General features: G+C 38.7%; 1 protein-coding gene across 1 annotated transcript in view; it reads left to right on the plus strand.

The window, feature by feature from the left end:
• The first annotated feature begins 225 nt into the window (after nucleotides 1-225).
• Nucleotides 226-22460, plus strand: part of LOC124774965 (nuclear pore complex protein Nup214-like) — a 131360-nt gene continuing 109125 nt past the window's right edge. The window contains 10 exon segments of the mRNA XM_047249692.1: nucleotides 226-376; nucleotides 480-615; nucleotides 842-1041; nucleotides 5398-5582; nucleotides 6489-6700; nucleotides 9296-9416; nucleotides 9536-9729; nucleotides 11972-12200; nucleotides 12322-13099; nucleotides 13196-13387. Coding sequence (XP_047105648.1) covers nucleotides 338-376; nucleotides 480-615; nucleotides 842-1041; nucleotides 5398-5582; nucleotides 6489-6700; nucleotides 9296-9416; nucleotides 9536-9729; nucleotides 11972-12200; nucleotides 12322-13099; nucleotides 13196-13387 — 2286 coding nt within the window. The 5' untranslated portion in view covers nucleotides 226-337.

A 22460-nucleotide genomic window follows, 5' to 3' on the forward strand; every position in this document is an offset into this window, starting at 1 on the left:
GGATACTTAACTAAACACTTTTGGTCAAAGTTTACCAGATACTGTTCTCGCTGCTGTTGGTCCCTGTCACAGTCGACTTTACAGCAAAGTAGGCTGTGCCCCTTGTCCTTCCAATATCGATAATGTATGCTTCCCCAGCATTTTTGATATTGTAATTTGCTCTGTGTTGGCTACAGTGGAAAGACAGATGAATTGCGAAGTTCGGAAGCACAACACGGGCGTTTGTATACAGACAGTGGCTGTTTGAAAGTAGTTTGCGGACGAGTGTGAGTTAATGTGATGACAACACTTTAGATTTTAGTACGGAATGTGAACACATCCTACAAAAAATAGAAAAATGACAGTTAATCAGCCGTTGGATTCAAAAGAAGTCCAGGTATTCAGTAATTTCTTTCTTTGAGACTGCGTATAAAAATGATGTGGCTACTGATCGTACGAGTCGCACACAAGCATTTGATGTATTGCTTCTATGGTTTCAGGAGTTCCAGTTCAAGTTGATATGTCGTCTTAATGTTTTTTCGGATGGAGAGTTTGATTACAGTGGTTACCTTAATCTTGTCGCGACAGCCAGCAAATATAACTTGGCTTTCGTTGGATGCCCGAGCGGAGTGCAAGGTAGTTTGAAATCTTTGTGTTTTATGCCGTAGATTTGAAAAACTTACGAATATCGAAAGCTATTTTCTGTGATACAGAAATTTTAAAATTAAGGTGATGCGTTTGAGTTAAGTAATAAGTGCTATAGATTTAATATTAAGAAAACAGCTAACTAAAAAGGTGCTGTTGTGGAGAGTAGCGTTCGATTGAACAATTTGTTTTAATATTTGCCACCTCTCTTTCACAGCAATAATTATTTCTGCTGTTGTAAACAGTGAAGCACACGGAAATAAGTCTTTAACCGAGTATCCTCATCGTAAGCTAAACCTTGGCAACCAGCCATCACATCTGAGCATAAGCTGTGACCAGTCATGTATTGTGATTGCGGTAAAAAAGGACGGTTGCCCCCATGCATTGATCTACAGCGTATCATCTTTCTTATCAAAGGTAAGCTTTCTCATTGCTTTGATTGTGGGTTAGTGTTGGAATAGGCTGTATCCTGTCACATAATTCAGCATGCTGGTACTTTTTTTTTTTTTTTTTTTTTTTTTTTTTTTTTTTTTTTTTTTTTTGCTGGCTTATTGACAACCATGAAGCTGCTGTAGTCACTCAAATCAGTTTCTGGGACGAAAAAAGAAGTTGTAGGGAAAAAAAACCTGTTGGTGAATGCCATCCGTTAGTGTGAATCTTAAACAATTGATTTGCCTTCTAGTTAAGAAACTGTGAAAAGATAATATGCTCAAAATTATTCCTTGAAGATGTTTGTGAGATGGACACAATTTACAGGGGTATCATAGTAAACCACTTCACTCAAATGCGAAAGCAGCCACGTCTGATCCTAATTACAAAAGTATAAATTTAGATTTTCTGTCATTGACATAACATACAAAAAATGAGTTTCAGAACAGCCAATTAAGCAAGAACATAGTTAATTCCATTCTCCATTTTGCTCTGATGGGATGGTGATCAATGATTAGAGTATAAATATGCCAAAATCAATGCTCAGTGACTTCCTGCATAGGTACATGGATAACATTTAGTCTCCAATTCGTTGGTAACAAAGATGACAAATTTTGAGTCACTCTTAAGCATTTGTGACTGCAGACTTTTGTGGCATGTACTACTGGTGAGAAGCACTCAGGTTTCCAGCTGGGTGGCAGTGATGAAATACTGTGAAGTGTTATCTATTGTCATGCTCATAATCTTATGAATTTGCTAGAAGGTGAGGGGTATGACACTTGCCAAAATTTAGCAGTATTTCAAAATGGCCATCCAGCTGGAAACCCAAGAGCCTTTAGTCATTGAATATATTGTTATTAACCCATAGAAAACTTGACATGGTTGAGCTGTGGAGCATATAATCTGATTGCTTAATTCAAGTTTTAGTAATCTTGACCAGAAATTGTATTCCAGATTATCAGTTTAGATTGTTTGGACCATCATCTTCAGATCTATAAAGAAAAGAAGAGAAATTTATACTAGTACTCTGTCTTACGTACACAAGATATACGGGATATAAAAGAATTAAAAGTGAACGTATCATAAAAAGCTTGGTTACTACAGGTACTGGTAACACGCAATGAACAGTGTGCATACACTTGATACATCACTAAAACTGGTGCAACCTACTTAAGGCAATTACTGGATTTTTCCTTTGACTAATCATAACCAGTTTCCTGCCTCATCCTGCTCCAATTGGAGCTTGTTTGTTGTATCTAATGCTATTGCTGTCAACGGAACGTTAAACATTAATCTTCCTGTCAAAGAGACAGGAAGGCTGTAAGTAGTTAACTGCAGAGATAAACACGTGGAAGTAAATCGTGGTACCTGAAGCTCTGTGTAGGAGGGGTGGTGGTAGGGGGGATTGGGACAGAAGTTCGGTGACTGAGTGCCCATTCTAAAAGGGACCCACTTGTTAGGAGGAGGAAGCGAGGCTAGCTGTTTCATTTCCAAACATTGGCCAGTATGCAAATTATTTAGAGTTTCGTATTAAGTGTATTGCATAAAGTCCCAGATATTTTTTTTTAAATTTTTGGCATTTGATCTTATACATCAAAACCAAACAAGTAACATGGTCTATAGTGAACCTGTACCAAGAAAGGGGTCACACAGAGCTGCGAGGAGTGGTTTTCGACCAAACTGTTTACAGCTACTTCCATATTTGGTGATAGAAAGAGTAAGTGTTGCATATTCTCAGAAATGATTATCAGCATAAATTGCACAGATTACTGATCATATTAAGTATAACAGACAGAAATGGAGGCTTTATAATGGGGTTGAAAGAAATAGAGGACCATAGCGGACTAGTCAAAACACCGAACCACCACTTGCTGAGAAAAAGGGAAAAGTGGGTCCAACCATTGCCAAACTGTTTTATAATGACAAACAGTTGAATTCAGTTAGATGACTCAACATAGGCGAAGAGAATCTTTCAACAGTAAAAGTAAGTTTTTTGAATAAAATTTACAGAAAACTTGGCAAAACAGAAAGTTGTGATGTCACCCATTTCCTTTGATCCCTGATGCCATTGAGGTGGCAAACACCCCTATTTCACAGCCAACTTGTAGAGTAGGCTACGCCTATTTCAAGCATATACAATATGGTGACCATGATATTGCTCACTACAGCTGCAAGCAAACATAAATGACATACAAAATACTTTATTCCAGCAGTAGAATGAAACTAAAGGGGCAACCATAGGAAGTAGGGAGTTTTAGGAGGGGACACTATTCCAAAACAACTATTAACTCAAAAATTGAATGCACAAGCATTTCACACACACACACACACACACACACACACGGAAAAAGAAAACTACTGCTGTTCTTAATCTCTGTTCAGTTATGTACCTCAAACAAAGACCACGATATCAGTAACCCACCTGTAAATCAAAAACCCAGTATCGCAAATTTCATTTGACCTATATAACTCAGAAGCACTTGATACCAGGATGCCACACACAACTCCAAAACCCGATACCGCAAATTTTACTTGACCCTCATAGCTGTATGAAGCCCTTGATATGCTGAAACCACACAAATCTCCAAAACCTGATACCAAAAGTTTCAGTTGGTCTATATGGCAGCTAAAACAAAGTCCTCAGTACCAAAAACCAACACACACAAATTCTCAAATAGTTTGCCCACACCTTCACTTGCTCTATCTATCGAAAACCAGTCCACAGTACAATAAACCGAAACCCTTATAACTAATATCAAAAGCATAACCTAACCAATGATGGTAAACCAATATCTAAAATGCCTACCAACCACAATCCAACACTAGTACCAAATGCTAGCAAGAAAAAACCTGAAATTTGTGAAAACCAACATCATTCATAGTTTAGATAGACACAGATAGCTATAAACATACATACCATACACATTACACTAAACAAACACCCCAAAAAGTACTTATAAACAAAAGCCACCATCATGTAAATCAAGGCTGTGCCTGCTCCTCCCCCCTCACTCACACACAACAAAAAGCTTAAAAATAAAAAAAGTACCAAAATCATCTGCAGTCACCCCAAATGACTGCAGAAACTTGATCACTGCTACAAGCAAAGACCTACGCAGCTAATATATGACTGGCAAAAAAGGAAACACACAGCGCTAATAATTCTGTTGACAATCACAAATCCATCTGTCACAATATGGAGTCAAATTAACTCACTAACAAACTGACACAGACGCTTCGAATAACAACCTAACACACTTGAATCAAAGTGTCAGATGACTCACTAGCACAAATGTAAAAGTGGTTCCATTCCATACTGGGCACCTGGTACAGGAACCGGTTAGGAATTTCTTGAAATAAGACAGCCTCAGTTGCAAAATATTCTTATTTACAGGAAATAATTGTTAATGGACAAATGTTGGTTTACCACATTAATTTTTACGCCAAACTCCTGATGCCTCAAAAGGGCGAAGAGCATCATTTCCAGTAAACAAATTTTAAAACCGAGATTGTCTTATTTCAAGAAGACTTTGAAACATAAACATGCAGCTCACAACACATTGTCAACAAACATGACCCACCTCAAAAATATCATGCCACCATGATGTCACACAGCACAGTTACATCACCGGTCAAAGTAGAAGGGTGGAACTGCAACTTACCATTGACATGAAAATTGATTTAGCTTTTGTAGGAATGACCGGCTTTACAGTAATTATGAAGCATTGTTAAATTAACTAGATGTAAACACTATGCGGTTACACTGAAAAAAGTTTATCTTTCAGATAAGTATTAAGTATTTTCTGTTGAAGGTAAGGAAGTAACTGTATTCTAAAGAAAACAGTATCCACAGGATGTTACCACAATATATTTTCTTGTGTATTTGAATTGGGTAGGGTCATGTACATTCGACAGAAAACTGAATTTGTACATGGAGAGGCATCATTGTACAAAATTTCTATCATTGAATGAGAAACTGCTGCTGTTTCGCCATAATCATGGAAGGAAATATATTCTAGTAACAAAAGGTGGAGTTAGTGTATTTGTTTCCACTCAGAAAAAATAAATATAAGAGCTTTGTTCCACTGTTAAATATATGTTTTGAAAAGTTTACATTTTTTGTTGTTGTCTAATAATGACTGTTTTAAACTATACTATGCTAGTACTAGCACATTTCCCATTTAAAGCCGTGTTCAGTTTCACAGACTCCAGGAAGCATGTAATCATTGTGAAATGAAATTGATGTTAGTCTGTACATGAGTTTGAGAAAGAAGTTTTGCCTTGTATACATAACAGATGTGTTCTTAACTATAAATTTGTTAACCTGTGTTTTGTGTCCTGCAGAATATCACTTTGCTGAATGAAGTAAGGTTATCAGCCAGCCTGAATACCCACATCTTGGATCTTACTTGGAATCCAGGGATACCAAACATCTTTGCTACTTGCTTATCAGATGGAACTGTGGGTGTCTATGAATTCAAATCTACAGGAACTGATATAAAAACACTTCCTCCAGAAGCTCAGGCTGCGTAAGTTTACAGTATCGTGTATTGATGGATTACTTTTGTGCGTATGTATGTTTGCACATTTAGTTTGTTTATTATAGTAAACTGATTGTATGAATAATCTGTACAAGCAGAAAAGTTTTGACAAGAGGAAGAAGAAGTAGCAGTAGTAGTTTGATTATGATGCGTAAATTGTAACCATATTTGTGAAACTAGTGAATTAACAACTAATAATATACCTTCATATTATCAGTAACATAAGAATGCTTTCCACTGATGAATTTTCAGTCTTCACCTACTGTGCTTTATGTTCAGCATTAGTGTGGATGTACGTTGGTTTAGAGGCTTACTAATGGACAGTTCTTCCTCTGTATTTATGTTTTTTATATTAATTCTGTACAGTTCTTACTTTCTTCTTAAATGTTTCACTGGCTTAAACATTGACCTGTTGGATCAGCTGAAACATTTTCACAACTATCTCCCCCTTTTCTTTCATTATTGCGAGTTTATGGAGAATATTGCTTCACTGGTATTTGTATGCTATTCTTGAACATATTGGTGAGGGCCTTGGATGTCATTATGTGTAAGGATGTCATTATGCGTAACAGTGGTGTTACAATTTTAAGAAATAATCAACCATGTATTGTTTGATGATGCTTCAGATTGCCTGTGTAAAACAGCAAACTAACTGGACTTGATAATACAAAACTTATATTGTGACATCCTAAATGAAGTGTTATCATGTTTGTTAAGAGCTGAAGAGATAGCACTCAACCACTCAAAATTCATGGCTGGTTTTGTCCCCTCTCAACAATCCTTAGTTAAATAACAGCTATGGAGTTCAATGAGCCTGAATAAAGTAAAATTGTAATCATTTTCTTTTTTATGTTTGTGGGTGATTTTGTTATGTTTGTGAGACATCTGTTTCAGGTGCTTCAGCTGGAGTCCTCGTGGTAAACAACTTGTTGTTGGTACTCGTTATGGAGAGCTTATACAATACAAACCAGACCTCAAGCCAGTCAAAACTCTCCCAGCTCCAACACTTTCTGAGAACCCTGTCTCAGTTGTTAATGTCACTTGGATATCAAATTACCAATTTGCTGCTGTGTATCATGACAAAGTGAATGAAACCGAGAGACCAGGTGTGTAGAAATTAGCATTGTGTCCTGAATATGTGTTTAACAACTGCTTAGCTGTGAGATTTTTTGTTTTGATTAATTATTCAGTGGGAAGTTGTCAATGTCTTTGTAAAATTATGTATGGTGGATAAAAATTGGAAAACTTCTTATGTAACATTCTGCTTGCAAACAGAAATGCCAAAATATGTTATTGTTGTTTAGTTTGTGCCATTAACTGCATGTACATTCGTAATCTCTCAGTAGGTGCATTGTATACATTGATGGTGCCACTTGTGTCACCTGTTTACTTTAGGTGGTGGAATCAAAATTATGTCAATGAAGTATGTTTTACTGCAGAATACAATAGTAGAATGCCTCTAGGCTAGGGTGCTGTTGTGTGTAAAGTTGACCCGGAGAAAATTGGATGATATGAAAAAGTTCAAAACACAAATTGCTAGAATTGTGCCACGTAAAGGGTTACTATGGGCTATCCATGTGTGATGCTATTCAATTGTCTAAATGTTTGTGTCTATTTGCTCCACCAGATGGTGTATTCTGTACTCAACAATTTGATTTGTTTACACTTTGTTTGTAATTTGAGATTGCCCTCACATTAGAAACAAGTACCTACTTTTCTTGTGACTGAAAGTAAATCATAAAATTAATACATAAATGCTTATTCAAAACCAGATACTTCTCTGCCACATCAATTCCCATTATCTCTGTGACAGACACTACCAAAATATGTTTTAGGGTAAGTGTGTGTGTGTCTTTCATACACTTTTATCACTTACATTGTCCAAATTTCTCTAACATCAGTACATAATGTTAAATATCTTTTTCCAAAAACCGAGCGAGGTGGCGCAGTGGTTAGCACACTGGACTCGCATTCGGGAGGACGACGGTTCAATCCCGTCTCCGGCCATCCTGATTTAGGTTTTCCGTGATTTCCCTAAATCGCTTCAGGCAAATGCCGGGATGGTTCCTTTGAAAGGGCACGGCCGATTTCCTTCCACATCCTTCCCTCACCCGAGCTTGCGCTCCGTCTCTAATGACCTCGTTGTCGACGGGACGTTAAACACTAATCTCCTCCTCCTTTTTCCAAAATGGCTGCTGTTACACTAGAGTGCAGTGCGGGTGTTAAGTTTTGCTAAGACATCATTTCCAGAATTAGTCTTTCCCTCTGCTCCAAAGTGTATGCAGTGCTGAAACTGATCTGTTTACTGTATTGTCTGTTGCCTTTTGTGGACATGTTATTACTAACAATCATTTTTGTGCTCCTCACAGTCAGGCTCAAAATGAGGGTAGAGCTTTACTAGGTTGAAGCTTTTGGTCATAGTAAGAGAATTTTCTGTGAAACACAAGGCTTCAGGTTCTACCCACATACCATTTTCCTGTAGTCTTCCTCATTTCGTGGTCATTAAGCAGAGGGGCAATTTAGTCATTCCCTTAAGTTTCCATGTTTCATTCTCTACCTTCATTTGAGAACCAAATGCATAATGCACTTGCTATAAAGGAAAATGTGACCTCATGGCGATTCAGCAAGTGTTTTCTGTCTAGATCACATGGATAGTCTTTATTAATGACATGTTACTAACAAAACCCATCTATATAATCTGGATAGGAAACATTTATTGAACTTTGATTTACCTGCAACTGCCTAGCTGTTATTTATTTATTTTATTGATTTGTTCATCCTTTGACCATTCGGCACAAGTGTATATACTTATGTAGAACATATATTAACTAGGATAAGATTAGATGATGTCAGGGCAGGGAATTAGCCATGGTCTTGCCAAGGGAACCATCTCAACTTTCACTGTAGCCACTTAGGAAAACCATGGAAAACCCAAATTAAGATGACCAGGTGGGATATGAGGCCCACTCCTCCCGAATGTGATTCCAGTGCATTAATACTGCTGTAGTGACCTTGCTGGGTACATCTATAACTATAATGGAAATTCCTGGATGGAAAAAATATGAAAAATAAGGGAGAGGCAACAACTTACCTATAGCACACTGGTATGTGGCGCACAGAAACACGTAATAGGAAGCTGTTAACACAAGCTTTCGAGCTCTTGCCCTTTTCTAGGAGTAGTACACACATTCACACACAGGATAGATGATACATCTGTTAACAGATGGAAAAGGTACTTGACAATTTCAAGGACATAGTATTTCTGCTAGCTGACATATTCACTAACACCGTAGAAACACTTATCAAGAAGAAATGTTTTTTAACTCTACTGTGAAAGACGTTTCCTTCTCTAACCTCTTTAAGTATGGTGGCAGTGCATTATAAAGAATAACACCATAGTGGCTCTCTTGTCTTTGAGGATGAGATGTTCCAGCATGCTCAAAATTAAGGTATCAGCAGTTGTGATTGTTGGAAATATGGTAAACACTATTGGTTTGGAGGTCTCCAGGTTCAGTCCTAGTCATCGACACACATTTATTGACTTCTTTCCTGTTGGGAGTGCATTTTTTATATTGGGCAATATTTTTATGTGCATACAGTAATACTATGTCAACATTGGAGTCAGTATTCATATTAGTTGCAGTATGCAGTTTGCTACATGTTAACACATTGTTATTTATAGTGTTTGTCCCTCTTTGCAGGTCTGGTAATCGTTAATGCTCCAAAGAGTGGTGCTGTTTCTTTTGTCAACTTTGATGACATCTGTTATAGCTCTGGTGAATTGAGAAGACCACAGTTTTATTTGCATCATCAACAGACATGGTATGTTATGGTCAGAACTGCTGTTTACAATTTAACTGTTTGCAGTTTTGTGGTGGGTACTGTTAAAATATCATAATTATATTTGTCATAACATAGTTACATGAAGTTTTGTGTTATAGGAATGTGATACTTGTTGCATCTGCTAATAGTATGGAAGTTGGGGTGATTGGGCTGACTGAAGATCAAGTAAGTTGGCAGCAGTGGATGCAAGAAGATGCGTGCAGAGCAGAGCTTCCAATGTCTTCAGACAAACAGGAAACATTTCCTATTGGCTTATCACTGGATACCAGCACAACTCATGAGCTACCCTGGGGTTAGAATCATGTTAACGGTGTTTATATTTCCTTTAGTCTAATACTACACTGCTTTAAACTTTATTAATTAAAATTTGCATTTCAGTTTTAGAATAATTATTGTGTTTAATATTCATTATTGATGTCGGATATATTAAAGTGGAGTCAAAGTATTAAGGAAAATTAGCTAATGCAATTGTTTTTTTATAAAACCTGATACACATAAAAATAAGAAAATACTGGTAAAGGATTTTTTTTAATGAAATGAGCTGGATCAATCAGAGCAAAGGAATAGTAGCTATTAAACAAGAGGAACTGTAGCAGGAACATATAGGAAAAAGAAAGATATCAAAAGACTGACATTTAAATTGAATTATATTTAGCAGAAATGACGGCTAAATTTGTTTTCCACATGTATCCAAAGCATTGCAAGGAATGAAAAATGTGGCGATTGACAATAATTCCAGCACCAAATAGTTACTGAACGTTAAACCTTGGATTTTTTTTTCTGTAGCTCACCCGCTCAACCGCGTAATCATACTGATTATGACAGTGATAAGGCAATGACTTCTTTCGTTTACAGGTGGTAAAGAGATTACTCACAGTGGCATTTGTGGTATTTAAACTTATGACCAGAACAAGGAGAATGTTAATTTGAAGATATGACTGCACTGTTGGAGAGAGAAGTGGTTTAATTTTCACACAAAATTGAGGAATAATGTGAGGTTGTCGTAAGGTTAAGATACAGTGCATATGAAATTCTGTACTCATGCTTCGCAAACTTGGGATGAGAGCACTAGTTATTACATGTACTTCTGTTAAGAGGTGATGTATATTTGTTATTTTTGGGATGTAACATATTCAGTATGGAATATGTAAGGGGGTTATCTCACGCAGGGCATTTGTCGACTGCAATACAGACTTTTCAAGTTGTACCACTGTCCACTTCACAGTTGAAGAGCCACATTTAAGAAGCACACTTACGACAAGTGCAACCAGAACTGCTGGAGAACAGTGCTAATGCCAGTTGTAAATTGTGCCCTGACAGACAGTGCTGAGCAGCTGATCAGTCTATGGTATTTGCCACCTTGAATTCAAAGAAGAGCAGTTGAACAGATCTATTATATGCAGTGCACAATTGTGTGTTGTGGAATGCCACAGTGGAAAGTGTTTTATGAAAGCTAGATACATCAATACTTCCAAGAACAATATTTAGGATTAATATGCACAAATGTCTCTGTCAGTGCTCAGAGTAAAACGTCATTTTTGCAAAGCTATGGCCATGTGTGCGCAATGGTCATGAATTAATGATTTATGTAAACCAAGTGTGGTTAGTATTATGACACCTTCTCATGAACCACATTCTGTTATTTTAATAAAAACCATAAAATATACACTCAATCAGCAGCAGCAAATACCTTTCATGCATGTCTTTTTAATGGATCTAGCCTTGAAAGGCAAAGCAGGATGCAGAGCATTGTGACCACTCTCTTGATGTCAGAACATGGTGGAGGAAAAAATATCAGAAAATTGTAGAATCATTTGAAATGTTGGAAGAAATATTTAAGAATGTGCACCAGGAACTGGACCTATATAACAACCATCTAGTGCCCCCACACTAATGAGCCCAAAAAAAGATTATAGAATCATCTTGCTTCAGCATTAGCAACTAAAACTTAAATGTTTCACATGTTCAGGAGTGTTATGACTTGTGAAGAGTTACAGAACTTTGTCACCAAATCACTCAGCACTACTAGCACATTCCTGTTTGTGAAAAAGAGACCTGGGCTGAACAGTCCATGGCTTCTTCGCAAAAGACTATATGAACATGAACATGGGACAACATATTATATTTTCATTGAAAGGTAAGGTGTTCCTGGCGAAAAACAGTCGATCAATAGTAATATAGATAATGATACTGGTCAAGAAGTGGACATTCATCCAGAGGGTGCTTCAGTGACTGAAGAGGATGATGTAGATGTAGACAGTGAAAATGAGTACGGTAAAAGAGAATATGAGGTATAAAATATATTTTAAAATTCTGTGGCCTATGTAATATCAGTAACTGATAAGTCCTGCTTAACTCAGAACTTTGTTGCACAGAAATCATGGTGTTACTTTAATTTTGAAATTTATTTCGTTTTCACATTCAGGTTTTCTTTAGTAAACTTTTTTTTTCCTGCTTGGATTGTTATTGATACTGCAGAGTCATAAACAGAAAACTAAGAATCCATGTCAGAGCCATATAAATGTTTGTTCCAGGTGACAACCAGATGATTCCCCCTATGCCTGTGTTACATCTGCTGTCTCACAAAGGAGTCCTGTGCTTGTTTTATGTTATCAATGTTATTCCTGGAGCTGTTACTGTATGCTCACCACCAGAAAAAGTGGCAGATGAGAGTGTTGTTGCATTATTTTCTAGCAGGGCACCAGATGTGTCACCTGCAACAGAAATAAGTCCTACTGGAAGTAGAGTCAATCTTGCTCCGAAGTATGTATAGTAGCGTCATCTTTTTGATTATTTTTCTATTATACACGGATGGAATTAAGAGAGAAAATTGTTTTGTAATTTTATGAAGGTTACCATAAAATACATCTCTTAATTGTTGCAGGTTTGAAAACGCCAGTGTTCCAAAGCCAATGGCCCCCGTTCAGAGTATACCATTACAGAAAGAAGCCTCTAGTCCCACCCTTCAGACAAATGTGTCAGAACCTGGAATTGGGATTCTGAATTCAGGATTTTCATCTCCATTCTTCAGTGTGAAAGCTTCTGTGGCCAGTGCTACTGAAAAACCCCAACCAACAATGAGTTTTATAAATTCATTACAAAGTGGAGCTGGTGGAAACATTTCAGGTTTTTCTACAGGAAAATCGTCAGGTGCAAATTTGACACAGGCTCCATCACCGATAAGCTCTCAGAGCAACCAGGCACCATCATTAACTTCCTCTTTTATTAGTCAGGTGCCATCAGTGATGAGCTCTCAAAGTAACCTGACACCATCAGTGATGAGCTCTCAAAGTAACCTGACACCATCAGTGATGAGCTCTCAAAGTAACCTGACACCATCAGTGATGAGCTCTCAAAGTAACATGACCCCGTCAGTGATGAGCTCTCAAAGTAACATGACCCCGTCAGTGATGAGCTCTCAAAGTAACATGACACCATCAGTGATGAGCTCTCAAAACATCCTGACACCATCAGGCATGAGCTCTCAAAGTAACCTGACACCATCATTGATGAACTCTCAGAGCAGCCTGACACAATCAGTGGTGGGCTCTCAAAGCAGCCTGGCACCATCAGTGATGAGCTCTCAAAATAAAGTGGCACCATCAATGACGAGCTCTCAAAGTAACATTATGTTTCCTGCTTCGTCCGTTAGTGTAGCTTCCGTAAGTAACAAATCACATAGCAAAAAAGTTAATTTTTCAGTAGCTAATTAGGAGAAGCCTTTCTGTAGTTAGATAAATTTAATTTTGTTTTTGCAGGGTGACGGTAGGACTGATTCTACTCCAGTGAAAGTTGATAACATTGTGCAGCCTAATATTGATTCGTTATCATCAACAGAGAGCAATGAGATAACAGCAAATGTTATAAGAGCTGCAATCGCAGAAGAAATTCAGTTATTTGAAAGAGAGCTTGCAGATCTTCGCAAGAGAGTTAACAGTGTAAATACACATGTGAGTGACAATTTCTCTTTCATTATTTGTACAGATTTGTGAACTGTAATATAGTACTATAGTCATATTGATCATAAAAACTCGGGGAGTAATAGATATAAAAAATAAAAATTTTCGAGATACATACAGTTATAATGTGTATGTAAGGGGAGCCACTTTCACTTGGCAGTAATGTTGTTAAATTGTAAACTGTGGGTGCGTCCATACAGGAGGAAACATATTGATTTTCACATCAAACACAATAACCAGCTTTTTGTGCTTAGATTTTGGATTAGCTTCACCACTAGCATTTTTTATCCCTGCACAATTTATTTCGTCATGTTTTATTCCTTTTGAAAATCAGCTAGATGCTTTACATTACCAGATTACTTCCTGTTTTCTGCATGCTTGTTGTTCGTTGTGTTAACCTTTACTGTTTAATTCCATGATAATTACTGGGTAGTATAAGAAAACATTGTGAGAGATAAAAATGGGAATCTGTTATTAACATAGGGAATGTGACAGATAGAAAGAGTATATTGAAGATTTGTACAGTGGAGCTGAATGAAATTGGAAGTTTAGATGAGTATATTGAAGATGAAAAACTAATTGATGAACAAAACAAGGGACCACCAATAATAAAAGAAGAGTTCTTCCTTGCACTGAACCTGTTAAAATCAAATAAAGCAATGGGTACAAATGACTTTTCTGCAGAGCTCCTTTAGTTATACTGAAAAAATCAAAAGTAAATTATTTACTATGGCATCTAAATAATATGAATTATATGATTCATAAAAAGTAGAACTACTGCATTACCCAAGAGGGCAATTGGTGGAAAGGCCTTTATAAATTATAAAACTCTAGCCCTTCTGTCAGTGTCTCAAAACTGTTGATGTCAGTATTTAGAGAGAGAAGTGCGAAGAAAATAGATTGGAACTTAGTCAGTGATCAATTTGGCTTCAGAACATGGAAAGGAACAAGAGAAGCAATGTTGGCACTACGTCAGATTTAAAGAGGAAATTGGAATTAAACAAAATAGAAAAATTTACATAATTTGTTGAATTAGAAAAGGCATTGGATTTGGTTGATTAGAAGTTATTGATCAAAGCAATGTGCAAAATAGTGCTTAACTGAGAGGAAGGCGATTAATTTTGAGTATATACAAAAGTTCAAAGTACTGAAATGGATATTAATGGTAACAAGAAAGAAGCAGCAGGAGTGATGAGACAGGGATACCCTCTGTCACTGTACAAAATATGTTCTTTGAGGAGGCAACAACAACATGAAAGAAAAAAGTGACAGAAATCAAAATGAATGGTATTCATATTCACTGCATCAGATTTACCCTGGACATTTCAGTTGTGGCAGGCTCAGAGGAATAACTAATTAAAATGCTTGAGGTCTTAACTCGGAAGACAACAAACTAAAAATAAATACCAAGAAAACATGTCACAGTTGTACACAAGAAAGGAGGTGGAGTTAAGATTGACATAAAAATAGGCAGTGAGCAACTCAATAAAGTGACTGAATTTCACTGTTTTGGTAACTTTGTGGAGGAAAAATATATTTTTCAAGGGAATTGAGAGAAGAACACTGGCCTCCCAAAATAAGAAGAACCTTCTATTTCATAATTGTTTTGTTCCAGTCTGGACTTTCCATTGTTTGAACAACCTTCAATTGAACATATTAAGAAAATATTTGTAAGACCTGCATGCGGAATGTCCTGAGATATGGATGTGAAACCTGGACACTAGGGAAGTGCGAGAAAGCTCACCTTGAACCTGCAGAAATGTGGTGCTGAAGGAGAATTACAAGGACTAGCAGGGCTGACAGAAAAATGAATGATAGTCCTACAAGAAATAGGAGGGAAGGAAAGACTACTGAATGTTGTAGGCCAATGCAAAACAGAACTCAATGGACACTTAATTAGACATGACATTCTTCAAAAAACATTTCTGAAGGCAAGATCGTAGGGACAATAGTCTTTTGAAAGAAGAAGAACAAGTAGAGGGAGATAAGGTAGATATGCTTGTGTAAGAGAGAAAGTGGTTTAGCTGCAGAAGACCAAGACACTGGTGGACATCGATTGGACTATATTGTCAGACATAGTTGTAGAATCTAGGTGTAGAGTAGTAAAGCATACTGTGGTGCAGTTATGATCTCCAATTGCAATTGTGTAAGTGTAGACTGAAGTTCTAAAAATAAACTTTAAATATGAGCATTTTAGGTTAGACTTGACTGTAACTTCTAGGAATATTAGTTGAAAGTATGAATTACTGTTAGCAGTCGCAATGGAAAGTAAATAAAAGCAACACTACTGATGTGAGGTGAGAGTTTTAACAAATTAAGAGCTTGTGAGATGAATTTCCAGTTACTAGAAGTGGTGGCATTTGGATTAAACCATTAGACTGAGTTCAAGCAAAGAGATTAAACAAGAAATTAAGATAGAAGAAACCACCATTAGTATAATAAAGGTTTTCAAAAGTGGCATTGATAACTGATGAAACTGTGTTAGTTATGCATGGAAAAAAAGCATTAATAAATGAACAGTGTGTGAAGGCAGTGAAGAGCATAAGTAATTTACAAACAATGTAAAAAAGAACATACAAAATAAAGATCTTTTAAGTGTAACCACGGGAAGCTGTTTAGCAATAATTTTAGGATTGACTTATGATACATGCAAGAAGATTAATCGCAATTTCAGGCAAGAGGTGAAACTGTTAATATGAGAAATGCACATAGGAAACCAATATCAAGTGCTAAGCACAGAGCATATAAACTGAAAGAATATATTAGTGTAAATGTGCTGAGGAAGTGTCTAGTACCATGATAGAAGAGGAGGAATGATGCTGGAGAAATGGATGATAGTACTGTGGTGCAAGTTCGATGGAGCTCTGGGAGATTTCTATTCTTCCAAGGCAGAAATAGTTAATAAAATCTGTAGGGATATGTGGGATTTATAAAGTTATTCATTATAGTAACTGGAATCCATGAAAGATTACTAACATATTTACAGAAATACTTTATTGGGGAAAGTATAAGTAAGTATCCATACATCAGCCTGAGATCATGAAAGAAACTATCGAAAAGTAATTTTAACCTCAAGCTTAAACAACTTCATGTCATTTTTCATTTGGTAGGACACTCGTAGATGACACTCGTAGACAGATTAGTAATTTACATCCATAAAAATTTAAACAAAACGGAAGTGGAAAATATGAAATCTCAATGGAAAATCCAACACACACACACGGACATGCGTGCGCGAATGTAACTCACATACATAAGATCGCAGTCTCTGGCAACTGAAGCCACTCTGCAAGCAGCAGCACCAGTGCATGATGGGAGTGGTGACTGGGTAAGGGTGAGGAGGAGGCTGGGCTGAGAGGGGGGGGGGGGGCAGTGAAGTGTTGCTGGGGAGCACACAGGGATGAGGTGGAGAGAGGGTAGAGGGCAGCTGTGTGCAGTCAGAAGGTTAGACGGAGGGTAGGAAGAGGTGGGGGGCGGGGGGGGGGGGGGTAGCAGAAAAGGAGAGAAGTTAAAAGACTGGGTGTGATAGTGGAATGAGGGCTGTGTAGTGCTGGAATGGGAACAGGGAAGGGGCTGGATGGGTGAGGAGAATGACTAACAAAGGTTGAGACAAGGAGAGTTACCGGAACGTAGGATATATTGCAGGAAAGTTCCTACCTGCGCAATTCAGATAGTCTGGTGTTGGTGGGACGGATCCTTATGGCACAGGCTGTGAAGCAGTCATTGAAATGAAGGATGTCGTGTTGGGCAGCTTTCTCAATAACAGGATGATCCACTTGCTTCTTGGCCACAGTTTGTCAGTGGCCATTCATGCGGGCAGACAGCTTGTTGGGTGTTGTGCCCATGCAGAATTCAGCACAGTGGTTGCAGCTCAGCTTGTAGATCACATGAGTGGTTTTTCATATATCCCTGCCTTTGATGGGATAGGTGATTTTGTGACTGTACTGGAGTATGTGGTGGTGGGATGATGTAGGGGACACGTCTTGCATCTAGGTCTGTTACGGGGATATGAGACGTGAGGTAAAGGGTTTGGGAGCAGGGGTTGTGTAAGGATGGACGAGTGTATTTTGTAGGTTCAGTGGATGGCAGAATACCATTGTGGGAGGGCTGGGAAGGATAGTGGGCAGGACATTTCTCATTTCGGGACATGAGAAGAGGTAGTTGATACTCTGATGGAAAATGTAGTTCAGTTGCTCCAGTCCTGGGTGGTACTGAGTTATGAGAGAATGCTCCTCTGTGACTGGACGGTGAGACTTTGGGAGGTGGTGAGAGAATGGAAATATAAGGCATGGGAGATTTGTTTTTGTACAAAGTTGGAAGGCTAATTACAGTGAAGGCTTCAGTGATACTCTCGGTATATTTTGAGAGGGACAACTCGTCACTGCAAGTAGCTAGGCTGTATGGAAGGAACATCTTGGTGTGGAATGGGTGGCAGCTGTCAAAGTGGAGTTATTGCTGGTGGTTAGTAAGTTTGATATTGAGAGAGGTACTGATTCAGCCATCTTTGAGGTGGAGGTCATCATCTATGAAGGTGGCTTGTTGGGTTGAGTAGGACCAGGTGATGCAAATTGGGGAGAAGCTGTTGACATTCTGGAGGTTCCTTTTCATTATATTGTTTCATTCATCAATCTTCTGTGCTGTATGACATTCCTTTAACTCATTACCTCTTGTTTGCAACACCATTACTTTCCTACCTGGTTCACATTGCATTGCTGTGTTTCTTTCTGGAATTATGTACAACCTCAAAATAAAATTCACTCAATCATACTGCCCATGATGTCAACCTACTAGACAGATTCTTCAACATCAACTACTATTGCAATGCTGCATGATCCTCTATTACTCAAATCATCTTTCCATGGAGATAACACTTCAAATGAGGTGATTCCATAGATATGGCTCAACATTTCCTTGTCCATCATGTGGTAATTCTTCTCCACTGACTTCGTCTGCCTTGATGCGTAGGCAACCAGATGTTTCACTCTCTCAGCCTCCTGACTTGGCATGCAACTGAGTGCATGATTGGGCACATCACATGATAGAATGAATTCCTTATTGAAATTCAGAGACACTAAGACTGGACTCACTACCAAAGCTTCTTTCAGTTTCTGAAAAGTGTACCAACAATTCTCCTACCATAAAAACTTCGAACCTTTCCTCATCAAATGTGTTAATGGTCTGGCAGTACTTGCAAAGCCTTTTATGGACCTTCTATAATAACACACGACACCAATGAACTATTGCAGTACATTTACCGAGTCAGGTACAGCAAAAACATATACGGCTTTAATTACTATCAGGCCTGTCTTATGCCCAACCTTACTAATTATGTGACCTTTTTTAACGCAAAATTATACTTCTCTGTACATAGCATTAAATTTGCCCTCAACCTCAAGAATACCTTCCTTAGGCATTGTATGTGCTGCTCCATGTCACTCACAAAGATGATTATATCATCAATATACACCAGGCATTGACGTGGTTTTAAACCTCTGAGAACCTCATCCAATAATCCCTGAAACATTTCAGACGCATTTTTCAGTCCAAAACGTTTCCTCCTCATGACAAAGAAAATGCTGTTTTTGGTCAGTCCTCTGCAGCCATTTCCAGCCAATGTTAGCCACTTTTCAAGTCCGTTGTTGAAAAATACTTGCACTGGCCTAAGTAGTTATGGTTTCCATGATGTTCAGGAAAGGGTTGGCATCCAGGTGTTGATAATCGCAAGAAAACCTGTATTTTTGTGATCCATCTGCTGATTGTTGGGCACAATGATAATTACATCCCCACCCCCCACCCGTCCCCCAGGGGCTATTACTTTGCTCCATGATCCCATCCTTCAGCTGCTGATCTATGAATTTCTCCAGAATTGGCTGCACTCTCGGTACTCTGTATGGTTTGTGGTAAACCAGTGATTCATTTCTCATCAGTATTAGGTGCAGTGTAATATGTGTTGATGACAATGGCTCCTTTGGAAAGAAAGAAGCTCTTAAATTCCAACACTAATTCTTCCATCTGTTCCTTATCACTCCCTCGTAATTCAGTTTCAGTGATGTTTGGTGATCTTGTCCCTCTCTTCCTCCTTCAGGATATCCAGGTTATCAGTTAACAACACGCTTATTAATCTTAAATCCTTGGCTGGCTCAATGCTTCACTTACTTCCAACAGGTCTACCACACACAACATCCCTGCTGGTGAGTTAAACTTAACACTAACCCAAAGCGATTTTCCAGTACCCTTTAGTACATCATTGTGTGGATCGAACCTTAGTGTGATTGTTCACAGTTTAACTGATTTGTTGCGCTCTATAGACTTCTCTCATGACATCACTTCATTGGCAACAGTTTTGCTCAGCTGAAACACTTTTCTGTCAGACTCCACCATGTGATGCCGAAGGTCGATTTGGCACAATGCCGATGCAAAAAATCCATCTTCAGAATCATGTATAGCCCTCACTTATGTGTAGCACAATTTCACACATTGAACTGAACTCTACCCAGGCAAAAATCAATGTCCACCAATCCCAACAGTGTGACATCTTTATCTCCTACTCCTTGCAGTCTATACCATGGTGGTTTCCACTGCTTATGTTGCACCAGAACCCCACTGGCAATCAACACAAGCACCCCTATGTCCAACGTCATCCTGTAATTCTTTTTCCCCACTGCCCCTTCCACCCCATATTCCATTTCTGCATACGACTTCATAGCACTTAATTTTACTGGGAATGCCTGTAGGTGGACCTCCAATTCCCTTTGGTATTTAACATGTGCTTCTTCCCTGGTCCCCCTCTGAAATGACCACTACACCATGCTGACTACCACCGTTATTGCCACTGTTTTGTGGCTGACGTATCCTGCCTTAACTTGTACATACAACTATGGATCTTCCCTAACTTATCTGCAAGTTCTTCTCCTGATTGTCCATGCATCTTTGTTACCAGGCTCAATTGTTTTCTAAAATGTCTGGCACTGTTCTGCTTCCTATGCATTTGAAGTAAGCTCTTTTTGAATTCAAATGTTTCAGCTCCATTGAAAGCCTCTGTATAACCCACATAAGCTATTGGTTCTGCAGTTAGTCTTAATTTTGCTACCTTCAAAAGTTTCATGTCAAGCCATCCTTCCATCTCTGCCAAATTCCTGAGATCCTCCAGAAAAGCTTGCACATCCTCAGTTGATTTCCTGGAGAAAGGAGCAACTAAATTCGCAGCTGACAAATCTGTATCTCACCATGGCAATTGGACTCATAATAGACTGTACAACTCCCTACCAGCTGCTGTTTATTGTTATACCCTTTCCAACAATCCAACAATATATGCACTGCATGTGGTTCTGACACTCCTTGTGTCCCTGACTCTCCCAAAGCCTTGCCCGTGTCATTACTCATTTTGGAACACCAACAATTAAAAGACACACAAAATTAGACATATCAACTTAACTCTTACATCTAATCATCAGCCATTTTGATTCCCAGCAATGGTCTAGTCATGTCAGTTATGCTTACATATGAAACACACTACTGCTACCAATGCTGTACATGGTGCTGAATGACGGAAGCTACTCTGCATACATCTGACAGGCACTAGCCAATTGTGTCCCATGTTACCTCTAAATTGTGACAGATTCACTGGCTCCTTACCTTTATAAACACTCACCTTGCAAAATGCGTGGAAGTCAACCTTCTTCACCACGACAAAGACTCTTTGACAGCAACAGTTCAATTTCTCGCCTCACTGTACCGTAGGCCATAGGTTCAGATATTATGTTAAAAAGACAACACCAGTACTCTGACACCAGTTGTAAGTGGTGTGGTAGAGGTGGGTTGGGAGACTGCCCTTCAGATCCAGTTGAACAGCCTGTACTTCTAAATGCTTTATTATGGCACCCTGCCATAGATCAGTACAGAAGGCAGCCACTTGACAGTGGCATTCGGTGTCCTTGTGTATCTTTTCATCCTCCAAATGCTAACAGCACAGCATCAGCTGGTGCAACTGCTTCTGTCACCAACAACTCCAGCTGCAAGCAACGGTGGCTAACTGTGACTGCATGCGTTGAGATATGGCTCGCACACCCTGCTCTGTCCATAAGATGGTCAGCCAGTAACATAATGGCTATATCCCACTCCCCCGAGTCGATGGCTGGTGAGCTGCTAGCCAGGGCCGGTGCTGGCTGTTGTTGTGCCGGCTCCAGCTCCTGCAGTCTCAGGACGAACTGCTCTGGCACACAGTCAAACTATGGTCTACGAACACGTTCCAGACAGCTGTCAAACGACACAGCTCTGTGGTGGCAGGGGGTGTGATACTAACAGAAGAGACTTTAGTATAAATGGCTGCACTTGTTTGGGATCATAAAGCTGTCTTCAAATCGAGTATTGGTTTGAGCCCTGCAGTTGTTTCCAAGCCATGGTACTCTTCCTGCCTTCATCCAATGTTCGAACATACTTAACTGACCACCTGTAGGGAGTGGAATGCTGACCATAGGTGAGGTTTGCTACTGATGTGGATCAGTTATTCTTCATTTTATAAATCCTATGGCAAAGGAAAATTTTCAGGGACATAAATCAAGCCAAGATACAAAAGAAAGAAATAATGAGTAAAACAAATTATGTAGGTGGTAATAATAATCAACTTTTGAATCTGTACAGGCATGACAATGCCACAAAACTGTCATTGTAGGCACAAAATATTGTTATATTAGCTGACAGTGGCTCAACTTCAAGACCAGGTATCTGGACCTGAGAAGAGGGATGAAATTAGATGTGCAGTCCAATCTGTGGGCGAACAGAGTGTCTGAACACGATGTAAAGATGAATGTGGAGCAAACATAACACACCATCATGAGCATCAGAATAAGCTAAATACACAGAAAACAGAACATGGCGCAAGGTGAAGGTGAGGTCTGAGGTAGCTGATGCCCATGTAAGAACTGCTAGATGAGACCTATTTTCATCAGCAGGTGAACACGTGGGTCAGTGGCTCTGCCCATGCAACACTTCACACTCGCCCTCTGTTCAGTGGTGTACTTTGGTACAATACCAATGCCAGCTCTTCTGCATCTATCTTGATATC

The sequence above is a fragment of the Schistocerca piceifrons genome, chromosome 2, assembly GCF_021461385.2.
Source record: "Schistocerca piceifrons isolate TAMUIC-IGC-003096 chromosome 2, iqSchPice1.1, whole genome shotgun sequence".
In the NCBI taxonomy this organism is placed as follows: Eukaryota; Metazoa; Arthropoda; class Insecta; order Orthoptera; family Acrididae; genus Schistocerca; species Schistocerca piceifrons.